The sequence below is a fragment of the Dicentrarchus labrax genome, unplaced genomic scaffold (genome assembly GCF_905237075.1).
Source record: "Dicentrarchus labrax unplaced genomic scaffold, dlabrax2021, whole genome shotgun sequence".
Taxonomy (NCBI): domain Eukaryota; kingdom Metazoa; phylum Chordata; class Actinopteri; family Moronidae; genus Dicentrarchus; species Dicentrarchus labrax.
In genome coordinates, this window is record NW_026136709.1 from 14,549,699 (window position 1) to 14,572,364 (window position 22,666).

Genomic DNA, 22,666 nt, shown 5'->3' on the forward strand with positions numbered 1-22,666 from the left:
CCGACCTCTGACCCTGCTGCTGTTCTCTGCTTCCCAGAATCATCCCGTTCCAGAGGCCGCTGAAGATCAAGGAGCTGCTGCAGAAAGTGACCGAGGCCTTTGGTCAGCAGATGGACATGTTCTTCATGGAGAAAGAGGTACACGAACAACTAGTGGACATTTGTAAGATTTTTGGCTGCTGTTATGAATCTGATTGAGAATGTCATAAGCGTTAGAAAACAAGAAAGCAGCTTTATCCTGGTTCCACTGCAGCATTTGTTTATCCTCTAAGGTACAGAAACCCCTAATTTGTTTTGTTTTTTCTTATATAAATCACTGTACATTAGCATGATGGCTTATACATGATAACAACAACATCTACAGTACGTCATGCGTACGCTGATTCTTTTACATGCCATCATTGTGGAACAATGGTGAATTAAAGGTCGCGTTCTGTATGTTTTCTTGTCCTTTCAGTTGCTGCTGCCCCTGAAGACCCAGGAGGACCTGGATCAGGCGGTGCTGATGTTAGGCTGCACCTCTGGGACCAATGGGCTGCTCAGGATACTGCTCAAGACCCCCAAGAACAACCATGTGAGTTCCAAACTACATGCTCGTTTTGAAGACATGAAACGCACCATTGGAGAGACTTTAGGACATAAAATTGTCTTCAGATTTTATTGCTAACTGAATGATTTACACAGCAGCATTTCTACACAATAAGCCTTGTCATGCTGTTGTGCAAAGATGTATCAATGTGTAAGTGGTAGCCATAACAACCGTGTTGGGAACAGCTGCAGCTTAGTCACTGGCTGACAGTGGGAATTTAGCTGCGTAAAGTCATTCTCTTCTGAAAGCCATATAACCTTTAAATTAAGTTAGAGCTACTGGAGGAACTTCCCCCGCTGACGATGATGTAACTGCACAATGATGTAATGCTGTCCTCACTTCCTCTCCAGGTCTTGTTCCCTTTCTATTCTCGCTCCTTATCTCAGTGTGTTTTCTCTTTGCAGTACCTACAGGTGAACAGCAGGGATAAGCAGAGCGAGATGAGGTCGTCACGGTCACTGGGAGATCTGAAGGGCTCCCTGCTCAAGGGCTCGGAGAGGGTGCGCAAACACTCGACAGGTGAGCCAACACGTAGGAGCACACGCAGAAAAATACAATCTCATTGGCTATCGGATAAATCAGAAGGACATTACAGCTGTATCAGGAGTTGTTAAGAACTAATTTCTCACAGTGTTTATGTCTATAAGGAGGCAAACGGCAGACACTTACAACAAATCCTGCTGATGCCAAGATTTCTTGCCCACTTGCAAAGGCCTCAAGGGTGGCTTGTCATTGTCAATTTATAATACACAGTGATGCCACATTCATAGGAATGTTAATGGCAAGAAGAGAGGCATGCTTTGTCAGAGTGGAAATATGCAAATTGGAGGTGAAAGTGACAACTGTAACCGCCAGAGAGATGTCAGGTCAAGGCAAGGACAAGTTTCTGCTCTCATACCAAACAGCTCTCTGCCTGCATCATCACCTTGATGAGTAAGCGCTTTGATTCTGAAGATGTCAGGTTAAAAGTATTGATCCTGAGAGAGTGAGATGAGGGGCTCACTCTCATATCTGTCAAATATTCAAGCTAGAGTCAGTCGGTTTTAGCGCAGAAACAGCCTAGCTCTGTCCAATGGTAACATTCTCACTAATTAATGCTCATTATATCAATACAGTATATCTTGTTTGTTTATTCTGGCCCAAAACTGGCAAATTGTGCTTTTAAGTGGGGTATGAGCTGGGTCGGTGTTGGTTTCAGGATTCTTGTCATCACCAAAGGTCCTTTTCATGTCATGTCACACTCCAACAGACGGTACACTCCTCAGCTGTCCCTCCTGGCTTGTTTGGTAACATAGCGTGAAGGTTTATTTTGCTCTATGAAATACTGAGCTCCCCCCTGTCTGAGTCTTTTCACTCTCCTTATATCAGGCCTATCCAGAAGGGTCAACATTTCAGTCCTATCTCTACCCTCAGACACATGCAGAAACGACAACCGCTTACTTCAGTGTTGCATTTGCATTTTTTGCATAGCAGCTAAAAAAAAAAAAAAAAAAAACATCTTTATGGTCGCTGTCAGCGCCAATCTTTCTCACCTAGTCCCAATAACATCAGCGCTGTCACCATCCCGACTCATATAAATTGTATAGAATTACCCGCTCTGTGTCAATTCCCCTGCCAGCCACAAGTCAGAGCGGCTGAGGAATAGCAGCGGAAGGAGTGGTGGCAGATGAGAGGTGACAGGAGAGCGGTCACAGTGGATGGTTGAGTGAAGATGTGATGTGAGCCCGGGTAGCTCGATGACGTATAGCAGCAGGGGGAAAGGAGAGGATGGAGACTGGGGGGAAGAGGCAGAAAGAATCTGAGCCGTGAAGAAAAAGGTTGCGAGTTTAGCTTTCAGTCAAAAACTAGACTGTTGACCATTTCTATACATTTTGGCACCTATTTGGCCTCTGTGCACTTTTTCAGTATTCCTGTCAGCTCAGCCGGCGACAGTCAGACTTCCAGTAGGTCTTCTTACTGTGTCAAGGACGAGTTCTCAGTCTCCGCTGCAGCTCAGCCAGGGGGAGCGTTTGTCACAGTAATTGAGGTTAGAGGTGGCAGCAGTGTGGTTTAGTAAATCATTTCTCGTAGTCCTGGCACTGTTGAACTTGTACCCATGAATAACACTGTGATGCCGTTTTCTCCCCTTTGCCCCCTCGCTTTCATCTCTTCATCATCTTTCCCTTGTGCTCCCTCATTTTCTTCTGGCCCTCATCACTCAATTTCTCCTTTTTGTTTGTACTCTGATTTTACATTTCTCCTCTGTCTTTGCACTTCATTCTTTCATCTCCCACTCTATCCTTACTCGCTTCCCCCTGTTTTTTCTCCTCGCTCTACTTTTTCGAACTGTCCCAGGTTCACTGCACACAGGTCGGACGTCCCCGCCTCCTGGCAGTGTTCCAGAGGAGCAGCAGCAGATTGCTCGCCAGGGCTCCTACACCAGCATCCACAGTGAAGGGGAGTTCATCCCAGAGACCCACGACCAGAATGTAAGAGCATGTCCAGAGGAAAACGACTGTATATGAGGACTATTTAAAACACTCCTTTATGATTGGCGGGATGTGTGGTTTAATGTTGAATTCTATGTAAAATGTTCATCTAATGAGTACATCATATACTAATTTGGCTTTTTACAGATAGGGATGGAGACATTTGTAACACAAAGGTCTGATTTTTGGACTAATTTAAGGGAATACCACTCTGCTTTGTAGCGACTTTGTTTGCACCTGGTCCATTATTTTTAACTGGGACATCTCAAGAGAGTCATGCTTGTTGTGGCCACTTAGAGAGTATTATTGAACAGTTAGGTAATGTTAATCCAGACAGTTTCAGTATCAACATGCTGAGACTTTAGCAATCCCAGTTCATCCACAGGAATGGTTAACATTGGCTTAATGACCCTCTAATTTGGCTCTTTTTTTTAAAAAATTTTGTCCAGCAACCATGCAAGATAATTTACTCTGAAATCTGTTTAGTCTTGTTGTAGTTAAGTCTTTAGCTCTTTGCCTCTATTGAGCTCAGTTAAGGGAATATTGCTTTACCTATAGTGCATCTTTGCCTCTGTGTTGTCCATTATTTCTAAAGGGAACACTTAAAGAGTGGCCTTTATTTGACTGTTAAGAACACGTTTTTCAGTTCATATCGTATTGTATCGTATCGTATTTTTATTGTGTATAGCAGAAGATGGGACAGTTATTTCATCCTCAAAGACCAAGATAAATCATCTTTCTAGAAAACAATCAGAAACAGATATCCTTGGATATTATGTAAAATTTTTATTTGCCGCTTTTGAAGAGACCTGTCTAAGACACGCAGTACTCCTTCAAATTCTCATATTGCGCTCCAGTTAAATAGTTATACTATACCATTTATCCATATCTGAACTGCTTTACATTCTCTCCCACATGATTGCATGCTCCGTGACCCTTGATTCACCTCATTATATCTGTCAGATGCTGGATCCCTTTGGGAGTGCAGACAACTCACTGTCGAGCAGCTGTCAATCAATAGATCAAGCACTGGACAGGTGAGTCATCATGCAGTGTGTGATTTATGACCCTTGTCTGTGTGGATTTATGTTTATGACGTGCACATTCAGATTGCAGACAGCATTAGTCGCAGAGATTTGGTTTCTATCACAGTGTCCGTGCCTGTTAACACACACACAGAAGCAACCACAGGCTCTCAGTAAAGTCTGTAAACGGTGTTAAAGGCCAGCAGAGCTTCCTGACCCTGCCTGAGCTGCCTGTGTGAGAAAAGGAATCGGGTCGCTTTGCTGTTGCCATGGCGACAAAACTCTTATCTGGACGCCTGGATTCCTCTATTATCATGAGAGAGAGAGAGAGAGAGAGAAACAGACAGTGAGTGGGAGACGTAAAAGTGTAAAGCAAGAACGAGCTGGATGAGAGGCAAAACTGAGCCAGAAAAGGAAAAGTGGTGAAAGAGTGAGAGTGGAGTGGAAGTGCTGAGCTGAAGAGCGAAAAAGACTGAATGTAAATCAAAGGGGAAAAGAAAAGTGAGCAAGAGTGAGGTTGAGAGAGAGAGCGAGAGAGGACGGAAACAGCTCTACCTGCACGAGGCTTATCTGGGCTCCAGGCTGCAGAACAATGGCAGGAAACGAGTGCATGGAACTTTTCCCCTTCGAGCGGGCATGCGTGCCCCTTATCCAGGGTCTCGTGGCCCCGCGCCGCCCTGTGGTCAAGAGAGACGTCACTCTCTGTCGGGTCGTCAGGGCTGTCCGCAGAAAGGCTAGGGAGGGTGGGAAGTGGGGGGCGGGAGGGGAGGTGTACATCGCCACATTTAATGACAGAAAAGCTCAAGTTCAGCAATTTAAGCACCACAAACTTCACTTTCACTTTCTTATTGTTAATGCAGCTTATCTTTTTCTAATTCAGCACATTGTTGTTTAAAATCAATTGTGACTGACAGCAAAGTAGTTTGAACGCAGAAGTCATTTTGAGGCCCTTTGTGCCGCTTTACAGTCGAGGCTGTTGTGAAGTTTCGGGCCAGCAGCTGTAGCCAGACTCTGTTTGAAGATAAGCAGAAATTACTGACTGAAACAGCACACCATTTTTCAACTTTTTCCCCCCTGTTCTCTTGTCATTTCAGTCCTCCTTTCACGCAGAACAACCGTGACAATAATTACCTGAACCTCAACTATGAATACAAAGGTAAGGAGGGGTAGAAATCTGCAGCACCCCTTTTGCTTGTTGAGTTAATTCTCAACTCAAACACTACAGAAAGATAAAGAGAGGTGCAAAAAGCTTGTTCATTATTAGAAAGTTCTGTCTGTTACTTTAGTTTTTGTTTCTGTGGTGATTATTGCGCCACAAGCAGTTTCACAGATAAAGAACATAAGCTCTGTTCATGCAGCTCCTGATTACCTAAAAATGTTCCCCGTTGCAAATGCCCTCTTGAGATTACTAATGACGAGGGAGATGATATTATTTGATGGTTTTATCTGGGAGTAAATACTTAAAATGAGGATTGGGTTCTTGTGAAGATATTTGATATCTTGGTTGTATTTCTTGTGTCTCAGGAGAAGATGAAGAGTGTGATAGCGTCATAACTCTGTTTTATCTTCCACACACTCTCCCGTGTGCAGCCTTTGTCCGTCTCCTTTCCCCTTATTTTGTCTCTCTCGTCCCATCTCCCCTCCTCGTCTGCCCTTTTTTTTTTTTTTTTAACTCCGGTTCCTAATAGACATTGCTGCTTTCCTGTCTTTTCATGATCACTTCCCTTCTCTTGATGCCCCCCCTTTACTTGTCTAGTCCTTGTCCCTCGGCTCCCTGTCTGTCCCTTTTCCTTCAGAACGCAGATCAAATAGAGCAGGATGACAGATAACGCCACACTAATCCTCATGAACAGAGGAACCACCGCGGCTCCCCCAATCTGGTCATTTCTTTTTCCCCTCCGCCCACCCCCTGGTGCTGTAAATTAAAAAAAGGGTGTGCTGCACATTGTGTACTCAGACTGGGAGTATGGGAGCTTCATATAGCTGCAGCAGTACTTGAAGCTTTGGGCACGCATGCATCCACGTGCCTGCACACACATGCATGCTCTCCCCTCCCCAGATGTAAAGCTGTGTGGCCCTTCCTGCTGAGGGCTACAGTATTTGTTTACCATTCCCTATGAGTAGATTTTTCCTCTCCATTCCGCGCTGCCAAACACAAAAAATAACTCCCGTCTCCATGGGATACGGCCACAAAAACAGCGCGAGGGGAGGCAGTCATCTGACTGAACAGCTGCTTTCAATTGCAAGTGGCTCCGCTGCTCTCTATTCTGTGTGTGTGTGTGTGTGTGTGTGTGTGTGTGTGTGTGTGTGTGTGTGTGTGTGTGTGAGAGAGAGAGTGTCAGCGCTCGCCTGCGTCAGCAGTGCTCCCCACCTGCCTTCAGTTACTGCTCCAGTGGGTTCAGAGCTAAGGCTAAAAGCTAGCACACATGAGCTGTTTTCAGTTTCTCTCTTGGCTGCAGTGAGGCGACACAACAGCTCCGTTACATGTGTGAAAAGCTTCTTCCATTCCGCTGATTTTGAACCTGACTTTGATTTGACATGCCGAGGCGAGCAAAAGCAATGTGGCGTCTGATCACTTCAAATGTGAAACTGTGTCATCTTTATTAGGCATTCAGTATGTGTGTGTGTGACTAGCTCCAATCAATTAAGCATGCATTAGTGAACTTGAGACATGAATAAACACAAAAGTGTAAATTGAGAATTCAGTTGTAATGTGAGACTAGTTGTTGAGGCTTCAATGACCGACTAACTGACAGCTCTGCCTCATTGCTCCCTCCGCAGGTCGCCATGGGAAAGGAGGGACTTTCCCTCGCCAGTTCCAGTTGCCCAATCGCAGCAAGGATTACGGAGACCGTAAGAAACCAGCTTTTCTAGAGCAATAACAACACCACTATTACTGCACAGATTAAACAGATACGTTACTATGTGCACAGGACAACACAGACAGATTCATACACCACTACCAGACATCTTTACAATGCCTCCTCCTCACATTTTTACCACTTTTCCAGATAAAATATTTTTAAATATTGTTTGTTCTCTGGGTAGATTTGGTACACGAAGTGCTGGCTTGCTGTTTCAGGCAGCTGCTAGTAATTGCTTACTCAGAGGGCTAACCTTGGCTAGCAATGATTTACGTTTCCCTGCGGTGAACCCGAACTTGTATAAAAACACAGCGCCCTGCTTCCTGTCTGAGGGGAAGTGGGACAGAGTGGCGAGAGGCATTCTGCTCTGGCTGGCCCTAAAAGTCTTGGCCAAGAGCTCACTTTCTGTGAACACCTGTAAATTAAAGTAGTGTGTGAAAATCATTCACAGAACAAACAAAAGATGCAGTGGCCTGTGAGTTTGTAAAGTCATTAATATGTCTATATATTATTTTTTTTATGTGTGTTTTCAGGTCGCAGGACACTTCCGCGCAGCTTCATGCCGCAGGAGAACCTGTTTCAGCTGGTTCCTTCCAGTCGCACACGCAGTTATAATGGAGACAGTACGCTGCAGTACAGCGACCTGCGCTCTCTGGGCCGCACCGCTGACAAAAGCTGCCAGCGCGGTACAGCCAAGTGTAAGTAGAGTCCTTCAAATGAAGGGACAGACAAACACTAAAGGAACTTTTCTCTCCAAACATATAAACAGTCTTACATAAACTGAATTTCTGGGCCTTTGTTGTTGATTAGTGTTGTATGTGTCTGGTTCCTGTGGATAATGAGACAAATAAACCTTCACTGATAACCCAGGCATGAATGAAGAAAGTTCAGACATGTTTTCTTCTGCTTGTCAAGAGTAGGGCCGGGCTCAAACCTAAGTACTTTTAACTTTAGTGCTATAACCTCATGGTGTAAATGCGTATGTACGACCAAATGTCTTCCGTATTTATTGTGTCTCTATGATTTCACTATGTGGTCTTTAAAAAACAGATTCATACTCTTGTTTGCTAATTCTTTGATCGGATAATTTATATAATAAAAATCATAGTGTTTTTTTTTATTGAAGTTCTTGTTTGGAAGCTTGTTTTTAGACAAAATGATAATTTCAGCACCTTGGCTTCTCGAAGTGAAAATAAAACAACATGTAGAAAAGTCAAGCACTTAAAAAAAGTACGGTATCACTAGTGAAACTCAGGTATCCTATCAGCATATTTTTTTTAAAGAAACCGAACCCTCGTTGAAAGGCATCCTGGGTTCACTACTATAAAAATGACAAAAAACTCACATGGAAAAGCAATGGAATGGGAAGTGGATACATAAACAGACTGAATTGTTGAAGCAGAAAAAAGTCAAACACAAGAATTTTAAATGTGTTCTGCCATTATGGATAGAGACAAAACAAGGATAATGTCTTTTCCAGTAAATACCCTATGGCTGTCAAACATGTTTTAACCCTTCGTAGCAGGTAGTAGAGGGACCGTAACACTGTATGTCACATCAGGCAGAATTTCCCCCTCGTCATTCAGTCCACGTTGCCCTGAAATTGTCTTTGATATAAACGAAAGTGGGCCTCAGCAGTCTGTGGTTGGCGTGTCAGCCTCCTCTGTCCTTCTCACCCACACACGACCGAGCTGTCTAACCCAGCCGCAAAGAGGCTTGTTAATAGCAAAACAAAGTCTCAGAGTCTGGGCCTGTGAAGATGAGAGTTGTTGAGATGCTCTCTCTAGGTTTTGTAGACCCTCTGTCGGCTGAGCGTGATTTGACTGAGATATCGGGGTTTCCCCCATTTGAGAGGGTCTGCGGTGAGAGTAATTTAAAGCTCCTGCGGTGGATTTGACGTCTGGTCTTGGTGAAGTTAGTGTGAGAGTTGCAGTCGGGTTTTGTGGTGGATTTTGACGCATGCTTCAGTGTTAGTGTTTGCTCAAGTCAGTATATCAGAGTCTGCCTCTGGGGGCTTTGTAGGAAAATAAATTATTGCTGGGTTTTCATCATCTGGTGTATTGTTTCTGCAGCGCCGCGGGCTCCAGTCAACTGGCGACAAGGAAAGCTCCTAGGGCGTGGGGCGTTCGGCGAGGTCTACCTCTGTTATGATGCCGACACAGGCCGCGAGCTGGCCGCCAAGCAGGTGCCCTTTGATACAGACTGTCAAGAAACCAGCAAGGTGAGAGAGAACACGATAAGTCACTGGCTGCATGTATTTTAGAGCACAAGATTTTATAATCTGTGATTAAAGATGCTATTAAAGATGCTTTTTTCTGCAGGAGGTGAACGCTCTGGAGTGCGAGATTCAGCTGCTGAAGAACCTGCGTCATGAGCGGATTGTTCAGTACTACGGTTGTCTTCGGGACCTCGAACAGAAGAAACTCACAATTTTTGTTGAGTTTATGCCCGGGGTAGGTATTCTGCAGGGCATTTCATTTGAATATATTTAAACTTTTATAAGTCACATGAAGTACAGCAGCGAGGCAACAGCCCTTAATGTTTCCCTGAGATACAATAACGAATAACGTCTGAGGATGTCGTATTTTGAGTTGTTTTTGGCTGTAGAGATAGGGGCACAGACATTCTAACATAAACATCAAATCAAACCCGTACCGGCCACATCTGCTAAAAAACTACTTTGAAATGTCACCAGCTGTCAACAAACATGTCCTCAGTGGTTGATGTCAGCAGAACAGCTCAGTTTATGAGATCATTTTCTCACTAAATGAGTGTCTTAATGAGCTGCTGTCGCCTGTGGACCCCGTCCCTGCGCCTGTTTTTAATATTTCCTGGGCTATTTTTTTTCTCTGAGTGGCATTGAGCGTCTTAGTCACACATTGCCTGGAACTTGGAAATGTTTATGTTTCGCTAGAGTTTTGCTGGCAGAGGAAAGAGAAGAGGTGACAAAGCCAAGTTTGTGTGTGTGACTGGTCGGCATGGCTGCACCGCTGTGGCTGACCGATAACAGTCGCCCACTGTGGAGGGGAGGGGGGAAATGTCCCTCTGAGAACCAGAGAGCTGTTGAGGTGTCCTGTTGACATCTGAAAGTGAAGAGGGAGAGGGGTTTTGTTTTCACTGTGCGAGGCCAAAACTGCATCACAGGTGTTGCTGGATCAGGTCTTTGCTCCTGTGATTGTCCTCGTGAGGAACTGAAAACAGGAAATGAAAGGAAATGCAGGACATTGAAGGTGTTTGGACTAAAAAAAATTCAGCAGATTTCTTTCACCACGTTGAATGTTTATATACTTGGGTTTTTGTACTTAAAAATTGGCTCAGAGGCTGCTTACACAATAAAACAAAAGAAATCCGCTTCAGCTGGAAATGTTGTTGCAAGCGAGCAGTGAACACTGAACCATTTTATATTCACCATACACATCCTCCAACAGATCTTCTATAATTTTATACACTACAGCTGTGACAATGATATTAGTTAACACTACAGCCAATATAAAGATCATAAATGCTTTTCTCAACCGTTCTGAGTTCCACTAATTCTCTCACCATCCCTCCAGGGCTCAATAAAGGACCAGCTGAAAGCCTATGGGGCCCTGACGGAGAAGGTGACAAGGAGATACACCAGACAGATCCTCCAAGGAGTCTCCTACCTGCACAGCAACATGATTGTACACAGAGACATCAAAGGTAACAGAAAAAGCGAGCTAGCAAAGGTCAGGATAGGATTTTAATTGGATTTGTAACCAGTGAACACCCACGCTTGAGACCTGGACTTAGCTGACAGCTTGTAAACGGCAAATCTTTATGGTTCATATTGCAGCAACTGTTGCTGAGAACAGCACAGATCCATTCATTTTATTCTGGTTGACATTTACTCATTTGGTTATTCACCGTCTACTGAAGGAGCCCGGAAAAAAAAGAAGTGCTATTTTGAACTCCCCTTATGAGATATATTAGGCTTCATGCTGGTGAAAATCGGCCAGACTAAAAATGTTCAGCACCGGATGGAAAGGCTTTAGTTTGGCTGCCCGCAGCTTTGGGAGTCACTGCTTCGTTCAGCGGCAGCCAAAAAGAGGGAAATATACCGTCTGGTGGGGAAAAAAGATAGTAGGTCTCATAGGACACGCGCTCTATGAGGGTATATGTGGGTGGGATTTTCCACTTCCAAATGCTCTTCATGTGTAATATACGGTGTGTGCTCATCTCACCACACAAGAGCTCTTCTGTGTGCAGTAAAAAGAGTTGTGAGCACATGCGGTTTTCGGATAGAGAGCTTGGCATCGCAGCCGTGACATTAGACTATAAAGTTTTGGTGAATTTAACGTTCCAAGGAGCCAAATAAATGGAGTAGATTTAGTCTCACATTCCCTCAACACATCTACAGGCAGTGGAAAGGGATTAAAGAAGTGAGAAGTTAAGAGGAAAGGTCACAGGTTTAGTCTCTCAGTCTCTTCTCTGTGAGCCCTCCATCCTTCAGTGGGTGTGGAGAGTGAGTGGCGAGTGGTGTACATTAGTCACTGATCAAACAAGTGGAGCGCCTGAAGGAAATGGGATAGACACAGCTACAAGTCGGAAAATGACTAAAGGAGGAGGGAAAAGGGTGCTGAGGTTCAGTCCACGTGGAGCAAAAAGTGAAATATTTTATTTTCTGATTTGTGCAGTCCAAAGTTCCCGAAGGGGAGAAAACATCAGTGTTTGTGGAGTTTAGTGAGTGACTGAAAGGCATACTGTGACATTTTAAAAATAAACCTGCTGTTCCATCGTCACAACCATTGGAAATGTTTACCTTTCCCCTTAGGTTGTTCACTCAGGTTGAAGTTGTGGCACAGGAAACCACGCTGTATTGGCCGACTACATTAACTGAACCTCCAAACTTTTCAACGTATCCCTTGAAGGATATCGACAGTCCTCGGGAGACTCTGAATAACTCTGAGCTCATTTTGTTTTCACCAGGTGCTAACATCCTGAGAGACTCATCAGGGAATGTGAAGCTGGGCGACTTTGGAGCCAGCAAACGTATCCAGACCATCTGCATGTCTGGTACAGGAATCAAGTCCGTCACTGGCACCCCCTACTGGATGAGCCCAGAAGTCATCAATGGGGAGGGCTATGGCCGCAAAGCTGATGTATGGTAAGAATAACATCAGATGGAACAGCAATGTGGCCCAAAGGGGAGATTAGTTTGTCAGGCAGCACAAAACATTTATTACAGGCACGAAAATACACTGAAAAAGCAATAAAGTTACCTCAGTACATGGGTGGCAAACCAATAAATTGTTGAAACAATTGAGTTTGTGGTATGTACTCTATGTAACCAAATTCTGGTAACACTTCAGACATGTTAAGTGTACTGTATCTCTAAGAAATAAGACCAGTTACAGCTGTCGGATACATACAGTATAGCAAAATCTTACATTCTGATTACAAAACAGAAATACAGGGCAGGTGTGGATCACCCGTAAAATATAATGTAATTCAATACAGTAGCCCTGCAGTTAGTACTATATTTGTGAAGCTTATAATGTAAAATTCTTGTGAGACTTGACTGTATAAAAGTATTTAACCTCTCACAACCCTCTGTTCGGCACCTGGGGCACTAGCACAATGCCACTGCCATTACTATGAAGAGTAAATTGGACATGACGATGTAATACATGTGTTGATAGATTAGACTGTCTTCTTTTCGGTTATTGTGCAGGTACAACGCATGTTGCAATAAAAGTTCAATTCAGCAAGTATACTCTATTACTGGGAAATAAAACCAGTTACAGTAGACAAATACATAGCAGCCACCAGGACATTAATGCTGTTAAGTTTGGATTACACAGCAGAAATATTGACTATATCAGTATGAACACCAGAAAAATATAATGCAATCCAAAGCAGTAGCCCTGCAGTAAATATTACATTTCGTTACTGTCCAATGAAAACCATGTATCTCTAAAACATCAACATTTCATGAAAAATACTTTTTTTTAAAGATTTAATCACATTACTTTTGGGGATTTCTTTTAGCCTAAAACATATTGGGAATTGGGATAGTAATCTTAACTCCAGGTTTAAAGCAACTAAACCACTCTTAATTATACCACTCACCATTCTACCTGTGGGGTAGAAAGATTTCATGAATATAAACATGTAATATCATTATATTGACATATTAAAATGATTATCTTTTCATATTACGTGGCCATCTTCTGTTGTTTAAATTAAAATATGGTGTCTCCCTACATTCGAAGGGCATACAACAATGTAATAAATAACTGAAAACTTTATGTCCAAATTTATATTGAGGATACAACAATCAAAAAAAGTACATTAGTTTTCATTTAGGCGAGTGTTAAAGGGTCAACTCTTATTTTTGTGATCATAATTGGTGTTGTTGCACTGAATTGTTTTGTACAAATAAATACATATAAATATAACTCACTACTAATATTTTATGCCAATATGATTAAATCAGATTTTCTTTTCTTGTTTGTCCTCAGGAGTGTCGCCTGCACCGTTGTGGAGATGTTGACCCAGAAACCTCCATGGGCCGAGTACGAGGCCATGGCAGCCATTTTTAAGATTGCCACCCAGCCTACGAAGCCCATGCTTCCAGAGGGTGTGTCCGAAGCATGCAGGGACTTCCTGCGGCAGGTGTTTGTGGAGGAGAAGTGCCGGCCCACTGCAGATGTTCTGCTCAGCCACCCGTTTGTCCAGGGCAGCTTCTGAGGCCCGTGGAACCCCCTCCCCTCCCCTGCCTGCGAGGCCTCCGTGGGCCCCGGCGCCTCCCCTCCTCTCCGGCCCGCACCCGTCCCCAGGGCCCAGCATCACTCCAACTTCCTGCCCTGCCATCTATCACCAGTGTCTGCCTTGGCAGGACCCCTGCATCTCTCACCAACTAGCTCAACCCGGATTTTTCACAGAGAGGCCAGGTTGATTGCGTCAGACCTCCAGAGTCCTCCGAGGCGTCGCAGTGTTGTTCCCCCCGGAGGGGACTTACGAGAAAGCACTTAGCAGTCTCACAAGCTAAAGACTGCTGTCCTTTAACAAGAGCAGGAAATGTGACCCTAGCTAGAGAGCAGTGACGACTCAAGCTTTGTGGGTCTTTACACTCATTTACTGCCGCAGAACAGTGTCCAGGTTCAGCCCGACACTATGTAATCGTGACCGACTGGTGACCTTGATCACATGCGACAGTACTGTAAGTTAGTCATCAGTTAGCTGTGAGGGAAGTTAAGATGGTAAAATATTTTTATATGATCGACAATAACACATACAAAGTCATCCTAGCAAACATGTTTTCTACTGTCACCTGAAAAAAATGTAAATGTATTTTCGTCAACGCCTTACAATAAGAATTTGTAAGTAAGAATGTCTTTTTTTAAAAACATCTTAGAGGGTTGCATTTCCCTACTTCCATAGCACTCACAAGCCCATTTAGAAGGATTGTCAACATTGCACTTTTGATATCATGCATTGAAACATTTCCAACATGCAGGATAATCAACTGAGGAGATATTTTTCTATCTGAAGCATTTTTTTTTTATATATATAACTTCATAAGGAGAATTGTGTAGTTTGTTTCTGATGTAAAGAAGAAGAGAAAAAAAAAAAAGAACCAAACTTTTGCATAAGTGTGCAATGTCTATTAAGCAATACCAACACTACTGTTGGAGTCTGTGACATCCATTCCAGCTTCCCATGCAGTGAGCCTTGGGTCCACAGGAAAAAAAAAAAGAAGTGGCCAAAGAAAAGTTGCAGAGACAGAAACGTTCAAGAACTTTAAGGCTAAAGTTAATGTGCAGTATTAGTCACGTTGGATTGTTTTGTCACCTCAGAGCCCTATAGCCTTTTCTATGTAATGGCAGCTTCGTGCACAGTAGACGGCACAGACCAAATCAGATGCATCCACGTCACATTGTGTTGGAATGAAAAGCGCTATGGAATTAGATCGAAGTAAGCGTCTCATTTACTTTTTTTTTGTCGTCGTTGTATGGATCCAGTCACCCCATGCCTTTACTTTGCTTCCCACACTATATGAATGGGTCACTTAATGACCACTTGACAGCACACCTTGCTCCGTGTAACATCATGTGCATAATATTACAAGTCGCCAAAAAAAAAAAAGGATCAAGTTGGACGGCGCTAAATGCTGTATTCTTTTAAAGTGGAGATGAAACTTTAACTGGGGAGACTGATGTTGGAGGTGTAGTGGCTAGCTGTAATACAGTGGCACTTAAAGAATGATCAAATCTTTTTTTTGACCCTTGTCAGTGCCTTATCTGAATCTGCTTGTGAACACAAATGTTCACTGCCAAAGCGGAAAGCTTCTTAATAAGGTGAGCAGCTGTTCAGTAGAGAGCACACACAGGATTTGCTGAAGTTCTTTTTATATGGAAAAAAAAAAAAGATTATACTGTAAATACATATTGTTCTGCACTTTTGTATGAAATTTCTTTACATTATATACAAATCTATTTGATGAAATAGCTACGTTATACAGTAGATTGTACTGTGATTTAGACAGGAGTATGTATGATCGTCTCTTTGAGAGCTGGTAGGCAGTATGAAAAAGGCTGGGAGGCTTTCGATTGGGACAGAGTTTGTTTTGTCTTAATGACAAAGCCTTGAAACATTAAATGTATCATTGATCTTTTGTACATTTAACTTAATAAATCCAAGGTCTAAGACTATTTGCCTGTGTGATTTTATTGTGTTGTGTTTTTATTGTGATCACATTTCCCCAGACTGTTATGAAAAGCATCACTTTAGCACCTCTCTCTGTTTTATTCACTCTTTGATTTTATTTTTCTTCTACGGAGCTAACATCTATTTTTGTACTGCATTATATAATTTGTATGCTATTACAAGATACAACCCAGCTTTTTAATTTAACATTTTCACTTTCCATTAACAAAAAATAATCATCATTCTGTCATTTTGTAAATGTATTAAATGTTTTCCCTCTCCTAAAACATAATTCCTTTCTTTTTTTAGTTCATATTTTCTTTATTTATATACAACTCACATTGAGGACTAAGAGGGAGAACGTACCACATACGCTTCAAAGTGTATAATTATTATTTTATGTTAAGTCATAATTAAACTTATTGTATTGTGTCCTTTCTTTTTGTGTTTAGTTTCAGAATACTGTACGTTGATTAATAGGTTTGTATTTACACTCGCTGGCCACTTTATTAGGAACACTTTAATTCTACTTTGGTTTAATAACATGATTAAAGTGCAATACACTGGCTTATTCTGTCATTCTTTGTAATCATTTATAACTTCTGTAATTCTACAATCTTCAAAAACTCACTACTATTACTCATTTAATTTCTGTCAGTCACATACTGTGGCATATATATTAGCATATACTGTATATAATTTATAACTATAAGGTGCATAGGTTCTTATTATGTTTCCATTTTTATTTTTCCCCTCTATATACATTTCTACTCTTGCAATATAAGTATTATTTCTATTCTTTAACATTGTGTGAGCACCTTGAACAACTAATAAACTAATTTGATCAACAAAGTGTTTCTGATTCTCATTTACTAAACTAAAGACTATGAACATTTTTTATATATTTTTTATTTACTGTTAAGGTCGTGCTGCACTAGACTGAAATGTGTTATAATATTGTTAATCGTCTATATAACCTTTACAGCTTTACAGCTTGAGGCAGCTGCTGGTTACAAAACCCGATGTTTTGTAACGTGTCGTAAAACGTGACGGTCTCACTCGCAGCAGACTGAGGAGCGACAGACCGAGGAGAGACAGACCGGTGGAGGACCCAGCTCTCTGACACAGACCACTGTCGGTATTTCTGATACAACTACTGCTGCAGTACTGACAGCTAGAAGTAACGCTATGTCCACCTTCCGTACAATCATATGTTTACTAAGAAACGACCTACGTTTCCAAGACAACGAGGTAAGAATCCGTCCATAAGGTTATGAAATCCGATATTATTGAACTTAAGAGCACCAATTTAAACTTACAAGTAAACGTGTTTGTTTGACGTTGTGTGACATTTGCCTCCATCCTGCCATTACGAGCACATATTGATCATATTTATGTATGAAACATGTTTTCCATTAGCATCAAGCTACTTTTGTCTCGCGATGCATACTATTACTTCCGGTTTTATTCCATTCCGAGAAGTTAAGTGTGGGGGTAAAAAGACAATTTGGATTGAAACTGCACAAATTATATGTCAAAATATTCACTTTTTTTAAAGTCTACCTTTGTAAAACAAAAGCTGCTGGTCTTTAGGCAGCCATACTGTAGAAGAGTCACATCAACATGTACGGCTTTCGGTTTTTCAAAATAAGAGACATGATTTTCCTACTAAAATTCTAGCAAAGGAAAATGCATTTGCTTATTTTAGGTGTCCCTGAAACAATAGCTAAGAAATCCTTCATGTTTAAAGCTCCCTTTGACTGAAATAATCTACCTGTAAATAGTGGGTCTATATCATCGTATCACCTGATTAAAAATGCTTCCGTGTATTCTATAGTCTATATTATTTCTCTAATTAATTTAGCTATTCATGCACTATTGAGGGCAAGACTTTGAAGCTGGTTAAAATGTACAGGCAGAGGGACATTTTGATTTTCTCTAATAAATGTATACTCTTGATATTTATAGCTTTCCTTTTTGTTTTGTGGTTTTTGTTTTGTCTCTGTATGTTATCGTTTTGTTTTCGTTTTCATTTCATTTGGTTTAATTGTATACTGAGGACCTTGTTGAAAACGAGATGGTACATCTCAAGTTGTTATTCCTCATAAAGAACTTCCATAAGAGATAAGGTTATCTGTCTTCAACACTAGCTGCCGTGGGAGTGCACTTAAAGCAGCCATATTAGTTCCAAAAAGGTTTGCTTATAGGATCAAATTTACTGAATATTGCTATAATGATGCTGTGATGATCACTTTTGCTAAGAGATGATGGTATGACCCGCAGCTTTTTCACTGGGCTCAAAGAAATGCAGAGTACATTGTCCCACTGTACTGCTTCGACCCCCGACATTATGTGGGAACGTACAACTACAACCTACCAAAGACTGGACCTTTCCGCCTGCGCTTCTTACTGGACAGTATCAGGGACCTCAGAAACACGTTGCTCAGCAAGGGCAGGTAACTAAACTGTTGTCTTCCTGTATATAATCTCAATGTATGTCTTCTACTGCTTTATTTACATTGCTGACTTTCTCCACTGTCTTTGTTATAGCACTGAAGAACAGTAATCTGTTTACAAGGTTTAAAAGTGATCCCAAACTCATGTATCATGTTACTGTTACACATACACTTTCTAGGATTTACCTTAAACAGATACAACAGGGGTCAGGACACATCTGGGCGTATAGGGTTATGTTTACATTAACATGAGTGCTGTTCCCATCTTTTTTTTCTGGTCAATGTCGGCGGAAGTTACTAGCTCTCTACCCAGGATGCAGCTTGCCTGACATGGTGTTAACTGGGACTTCTTTGTGTGTGTGTGTGTGTGTGTGTGTGTGTCTGAGACAGCAACCTCGTGGTGAGACAGGGTAAGCCAGAGGAGGTAGTTGCTGACCTCATTAAGCAACTGGGGTCTGTCAGCGCTGTGGCTTTCCATGAAGAGGTAGTTTTAAACAGTCTTTTTCTTATTGTAATCGTCACAGCTTTTTGACATTGTTTGGGGATTTTTACTTTCATGCGTTCATGTTCCAGGTAACTTCGGAAGAACTGAATGTGGAGAAAGGGGTGAAGGATGTCTGTGCGCAGATGAAAGTCAAAGTTCACACCTGCTGGGGGTCTACACTGTACCACAGGGATGATCTTCCATTTCACCACATATCCAGGTGAGAGAGGATATGGCTTGTTTGGGACCAAGCGTGCTAGTTCTGCATAACGCCCTGTTTTTCATTCTGACAGTTATATGAGAGATGTAGATTAAGATTAACTTGAAACATTTCCCTCCTGGTCTGTTAGGCTGCCCGATGTGTACACCCAGTTCAGGAAGGCAGTGGAGACCCAGAGCAGGGTTAGGCCTGTGTTCCCAACCCCTGAGCAGCTAAAGCCTCTCCCTTCAGGGCTGGAGGAAGGAGCTATTCCTACAGCAGAGGACCTGCAACAGACAGGTGTGTTTGTCTGCTGAATCCAAATGGTTTATTCATACAGTATATCTTACACTTTCCCTTTCTGTATTTGTGTTCTGTGAATTTGCAGAAGTGATAAAACCATGTCTGTAACAATATCATTTTATTAAATGTGCTTATTAAATGAACTTTTGTGGAAATGTCTCTACATGCTGTTGGCAAATAGGAAGCGCAATTTGGTATTTTTATGCACCTCTATTGAGTAAATCCACACTGCTGCTGCTCTCAGAATTCAATAGGCAAACTGCTGAGCATAGATTTCCTCATTAAGTGCCAGCAAACGATCAGACAGACTCCACTTCCATGTATATGATTAAGCTTTAATGATTCAGTGTCTTAATGTACATCGGGGAGTGTTCAGCATGAATGCAATCAGTCTGATGCTTGTTTTATTCTTACAGAGCCTTTGACTGATCCTCGCTCAGCCTTCCCCTGCAGCGGTGGCGAAAGTCAGGTTCTGGCGAGACTCAAACACTATTTCTGGGACACTGTGAGTACAACCTCCATTACAAATCGGTACTAGCTGCTGTTTATAAAATGGCCATAAACTCATATGGCGACGTATTATCTACTATGTACTGTAGATGTAATAAATATATATGCGGTCTGCTTCGTAGGACGCAGTTGCAACTTACAAGGAGACTCGTAATGGCTTGATAGGTGTGGATTATTCCACTAAATTTGCACCTTGGTGAGTGTTATTGTATCATTTCCTCTGCTAGTGAATGCCTACTAGAGTTTAATGTTCCATGTAAGTAAGTCCTATAAATATATCACTAACTGCGCTCCGCTGACATCCTGCAGGCTGGCGATGGGTTGCATTTCACCCAGGTATATTTATCATCAGATCAAGCAATACGAGAAGGAGCGAACAGCCAATCAGAGCACATACTGGTGAGTTGGAGATGACTGTAATAATAAATGAGTGCGCTATAAAACAATATATAAAGTATAATAGTGCTATATTGGTAAACTGTGTACAGAAGCTCTATAAAGTTGATGATATGAAGCTAGAATGTGTCAAAATCTGTTTGTAAACTGGAAAAATTATATTTTCTTAATGTTAAATATAATATATAATAAAACATAAAAAAAAATATGTTCTACCCAATTTGTCTGACGATCGTCACTGCTGTCTTTCAGGGTCATTTTTGAACTTTTGTGGAGGGATTACTTCAAGTTTGTAGGTGTCAAGTACGGAAACAGACTGTTTCAGGTCAAAGGTAAAGTGAGCTCAAGTTTTCAACTCATTAAGTAAAACACTATAAATGAATGTAAAGCTCATGGCGATTTTTATCTCAGGGCTTCAAGACAAATCGATTCCATGGAAAAAGGACATGAAGCTTTTCAATGCGTGGAAAGGTTTGCACCATTTTTTCCCCTTGTAGTTCACAAAATATTCTTTATTACAGATCAAGGAGTGTCTTTAAGAGGGCACTGGAAAGTTTATGTATCAGCAGTTGAAGATGTGTCATTGTAATTACAGAGGGACAAACAGGAGTGCCCTTTGTGGATGCCAACATGAGAGAGTTGGCAATGACAGGCTTCATGTCCAACAGGGGGCGACAAAATGTTGCTAGTTTTCTCACAAAAGACCTGGGCCTGGATTGGAGGATGGGAGCGGAGTGGTTTGAGTACCTTCTGGTAAGTAGTGTTGGCCAGGTTTTAAAACCATTTGGTACTGATATTTTTTAGGACATTCATTATTATTATTATATTATTACTAATTATTGGATATATGATTTAATATTTGAGTGCCTTGGACTCATCATTTAAAAATTTCCTCCAAAGATTGACCATGATGTCTGCAGCAACTATGGCAACTGGCTTTACAGCGCTGGCATAGGAAATGACCCCAGAGAAAACAGGAAGTTCAACATGATCAAGCAAGGCCTCGACTACGACAGTAATGTATGTTAGAAAAGATGCATGGTTCCGCTTCCCTTTCACATTTGTATGGAAGTTGCTGTCGTTGGTGTTTGTGATTGTATTGTTATCACGTGATTTTGACGAAACCCGTACAAATGTGGCGCGATGGAAATTTCATCCACTGACTGAGTTGTTCCTCGGTTTCCCACGCATCTGCTTTAGGGTGACTATGTACGGCAGTGGGTCCCTGAGCTGCAGGGGATCAAGGGAGCTGATGTGCACACGCCTTGGACCCTCAGCACTGCCGCACTGTCGCACGCTCACGTGTCCCTTGGTGAGACATACCCAAACCCCATCGTCATAGCACCAGAATGGAGCAGACACGTTAACAAGAAACCGGTGGGTGTTTTAGAAAGAGGAAGTGGATACTATGATTGTGTGCTGCTGCTGTTATAAATATATTTTGTGGTTACAAATAAAAAAGGTGAAATGTAAGTGGTGTATTAAAGTACATTTTTTAACTTGAATATTCCTTTTTTTATGTTAATTTATACTTCTACTCTTACAGAGTGGTTATTTTTAAGTTTAAGTTTTTTAACCTAAAACAAGAGGATGAGCCTGTAGAATACATTGTGTTGTAAAATATTAAACCAGTAGTTCCCAAATCTATAATTGTTTAATATCCAAAGAGATTAAATTGTTTAGTAACCCCTTAAAAAATCAAAAAATAGAGAAAAGTCCAAAAAGTTTAAAACATGACCCCTCAGATTTATCTTGTGACCCTTCGGAAGGAGCCCGACCCCTAAGGTGGGAACCACCTAACTGTATATAAAGTAGCTGAAAGAAGCTTCACAATGAAATGCTTTTTATATATTGACAACCTAATAAGGTCATATATAGTGTAATGTCATTATTGATAGTCATTTTTCTGCAGAATGCGTACTTTTACTTTTAATACTATAAAAGTAAATTTTGCTGATATTTTTTTTTATATGATTTTGAATGCAGGACTTTTACATGTAAAGGATTGTTTTTACATTGAGCCATTATTTTCCTGTTTTCTTTTCAGAGTGGCACAGGGCCTTCACAGAGAGGAAAGAGAGGTCCACCTCACACTCCCAAACAACATCGGGACAGAGGCATAGACTTCTATTTCTCCAGAAGCAAAAACCTGTGATCTTCCTGAAAAGCGAACTCTGAACATGTGACAGATGCTCAGAGGATGGACACTTCAGTGATGCAAACTTGGAATGTCGCTGTCAAACCTGAGTTGCACACTGATGTGTTGACTTGAGGAAATGCATCGTCCTACCTAACTGGATACTTGAACTTGACGGATGTGGCAATTCTGTAGAAAAATAGGCCATATTACTGGGTTTCCTGTTAGGCTGCTGCAACTGTGAAAGTTACACTGTGGTTTTGACTTTTCCTTCAGTTAATCAGACCTTGATCTGAACTTGTTTTCATCCAGATTGTTTTTGTTGCAGTTTTCTTATTTCTCTTTGGATATAAGGATGTTATTAACTTTCTTTGCCTATTTGTGGCAGTTATAAAAATAAAATTGCTTGTATAAAAGAGTGTTGTTATGGCGTTTTGTTATGTAATACACATTTTCTACGGCATTCAAATGAATATGGAGTGTTTACTTCAAATTTCTATTAAATATCAAAGGGAATGGGGGGTTTCTGGTGACAGTAGCCAAGAAAAGGGAACAGAAACTCA

At 41.6% G+C, this 22,666-nt stretch overlaps 2 protein-coding genes across 2 annotated transcripts in view; both read left to right on the top strand.

The window, feature by feature from the left end:
* The window catches only part of map3k22 (mitogen-activated protein kinase kinase kinase 22), a 38,157-nt gene extending 22,534 nt beyond the window's left edge, over positions 1–15,623 (top strand). The window contains exons 6-18 of the mRNA XM_051410571.1: positions 38–137; positions 457–573; positions 993–1,107; positions 2,923–3,056; positions 4,020–4,093; positions 5,176–5,237; positions 6,863–6,934; positions 7,479–7,643; positions 9,018–9,166; positions 9,267–9,398; positions 10,500–10,629; positions 11,896–12,073; positions 13,431–15,623. Coding sequence (XP_051266531.1) covers positions 38–137; positions 457–573; positions 993–1,107; positions 2,923–3,056; positions 4,020–4,093; positions 5,176–5,237; positions 6,863–6,934; positions 7,479–7,643; positions 9,018–9,166; positions 9,267–9,398; positions 10,500–10,629; positions 11,896–12,073; positions 13,431–13,659 — 1,657 coding nt within the window. The 3' untranslated portion in view covers positions 13,660–15,623. The remainder of the gene's footprint in view (positions 1–37; positions 138–456; positions 574–992; positions 1,108–2,922; positions 3,057–4,019; positions 4,094–5,175; positions 5,238–6,862; positions 6,935–7,478; positions 7,644–9,017; positions 9,167–9,266; positions 9,399–10,499; positions 10,630–11,895; positions 12,074–13,430) is intronic.
* Positions 15,624–16,657: 1,034 nt separating this feature from the next.
* Positions 16,658–22,519, top strand: cry-dash (cryptochrome DASH). Its single transcript, XM_051410582.1, has 14 exons — positions 16,658–16,869; positions 17,902–18,074; positions 18,465–18,558; positions 18,648–18,778; positions 18,909–19,057; positions 19,477–19,565; positions 19,693–19,766; positions 19,880–19,969; positions 20,219–20,298; positions 20,378–20,437; positions 20,562–20,719; positions 20,867–20,986; positions 21,167–21,343; positions 22,014–22,519. Exons 1-14 carry the CDS (start codon positions 16,807–16,809, stop codon positions 22,119–22,121), a joined length of 1,566 nt encoding a protein of 521 aa, XP_051266542.1. The 5' UTR covers positions 16,658–16,806; the 3' UTR covers positions 22,122–22,519.
* The last annotated feature ends 147 nt before the right edge of the window (positions 22,520–22,666 follow it).

What these genes read in the sequence shown, in the direction of transcription:
- cry-dash (XM_051410582.1), top strand. Translation starts at nt 16,807, where the DNA reads ATGTCCACCTTCCGTACAATCATATGTTTACTAAGAAACGACCTACGT. An exon ending in CCATTTCACCACATATCCAG is followed by an intron (nt 18,779 to 18,908) that starts GTGAGAGAGGAT and finishes CTGGTCTGTTAG; the next exon opens with GCTGCCCGATGTGTACACCC. An exon ending in AGAGGACCTGCAACAGACAG is followed by an intron (nt 19,058 to 19,476) that starts GTGTGTTTGTCT and finishes TTATTCTTACAG; the next exon opens with AGCCTTTGACTGATCCTCGC.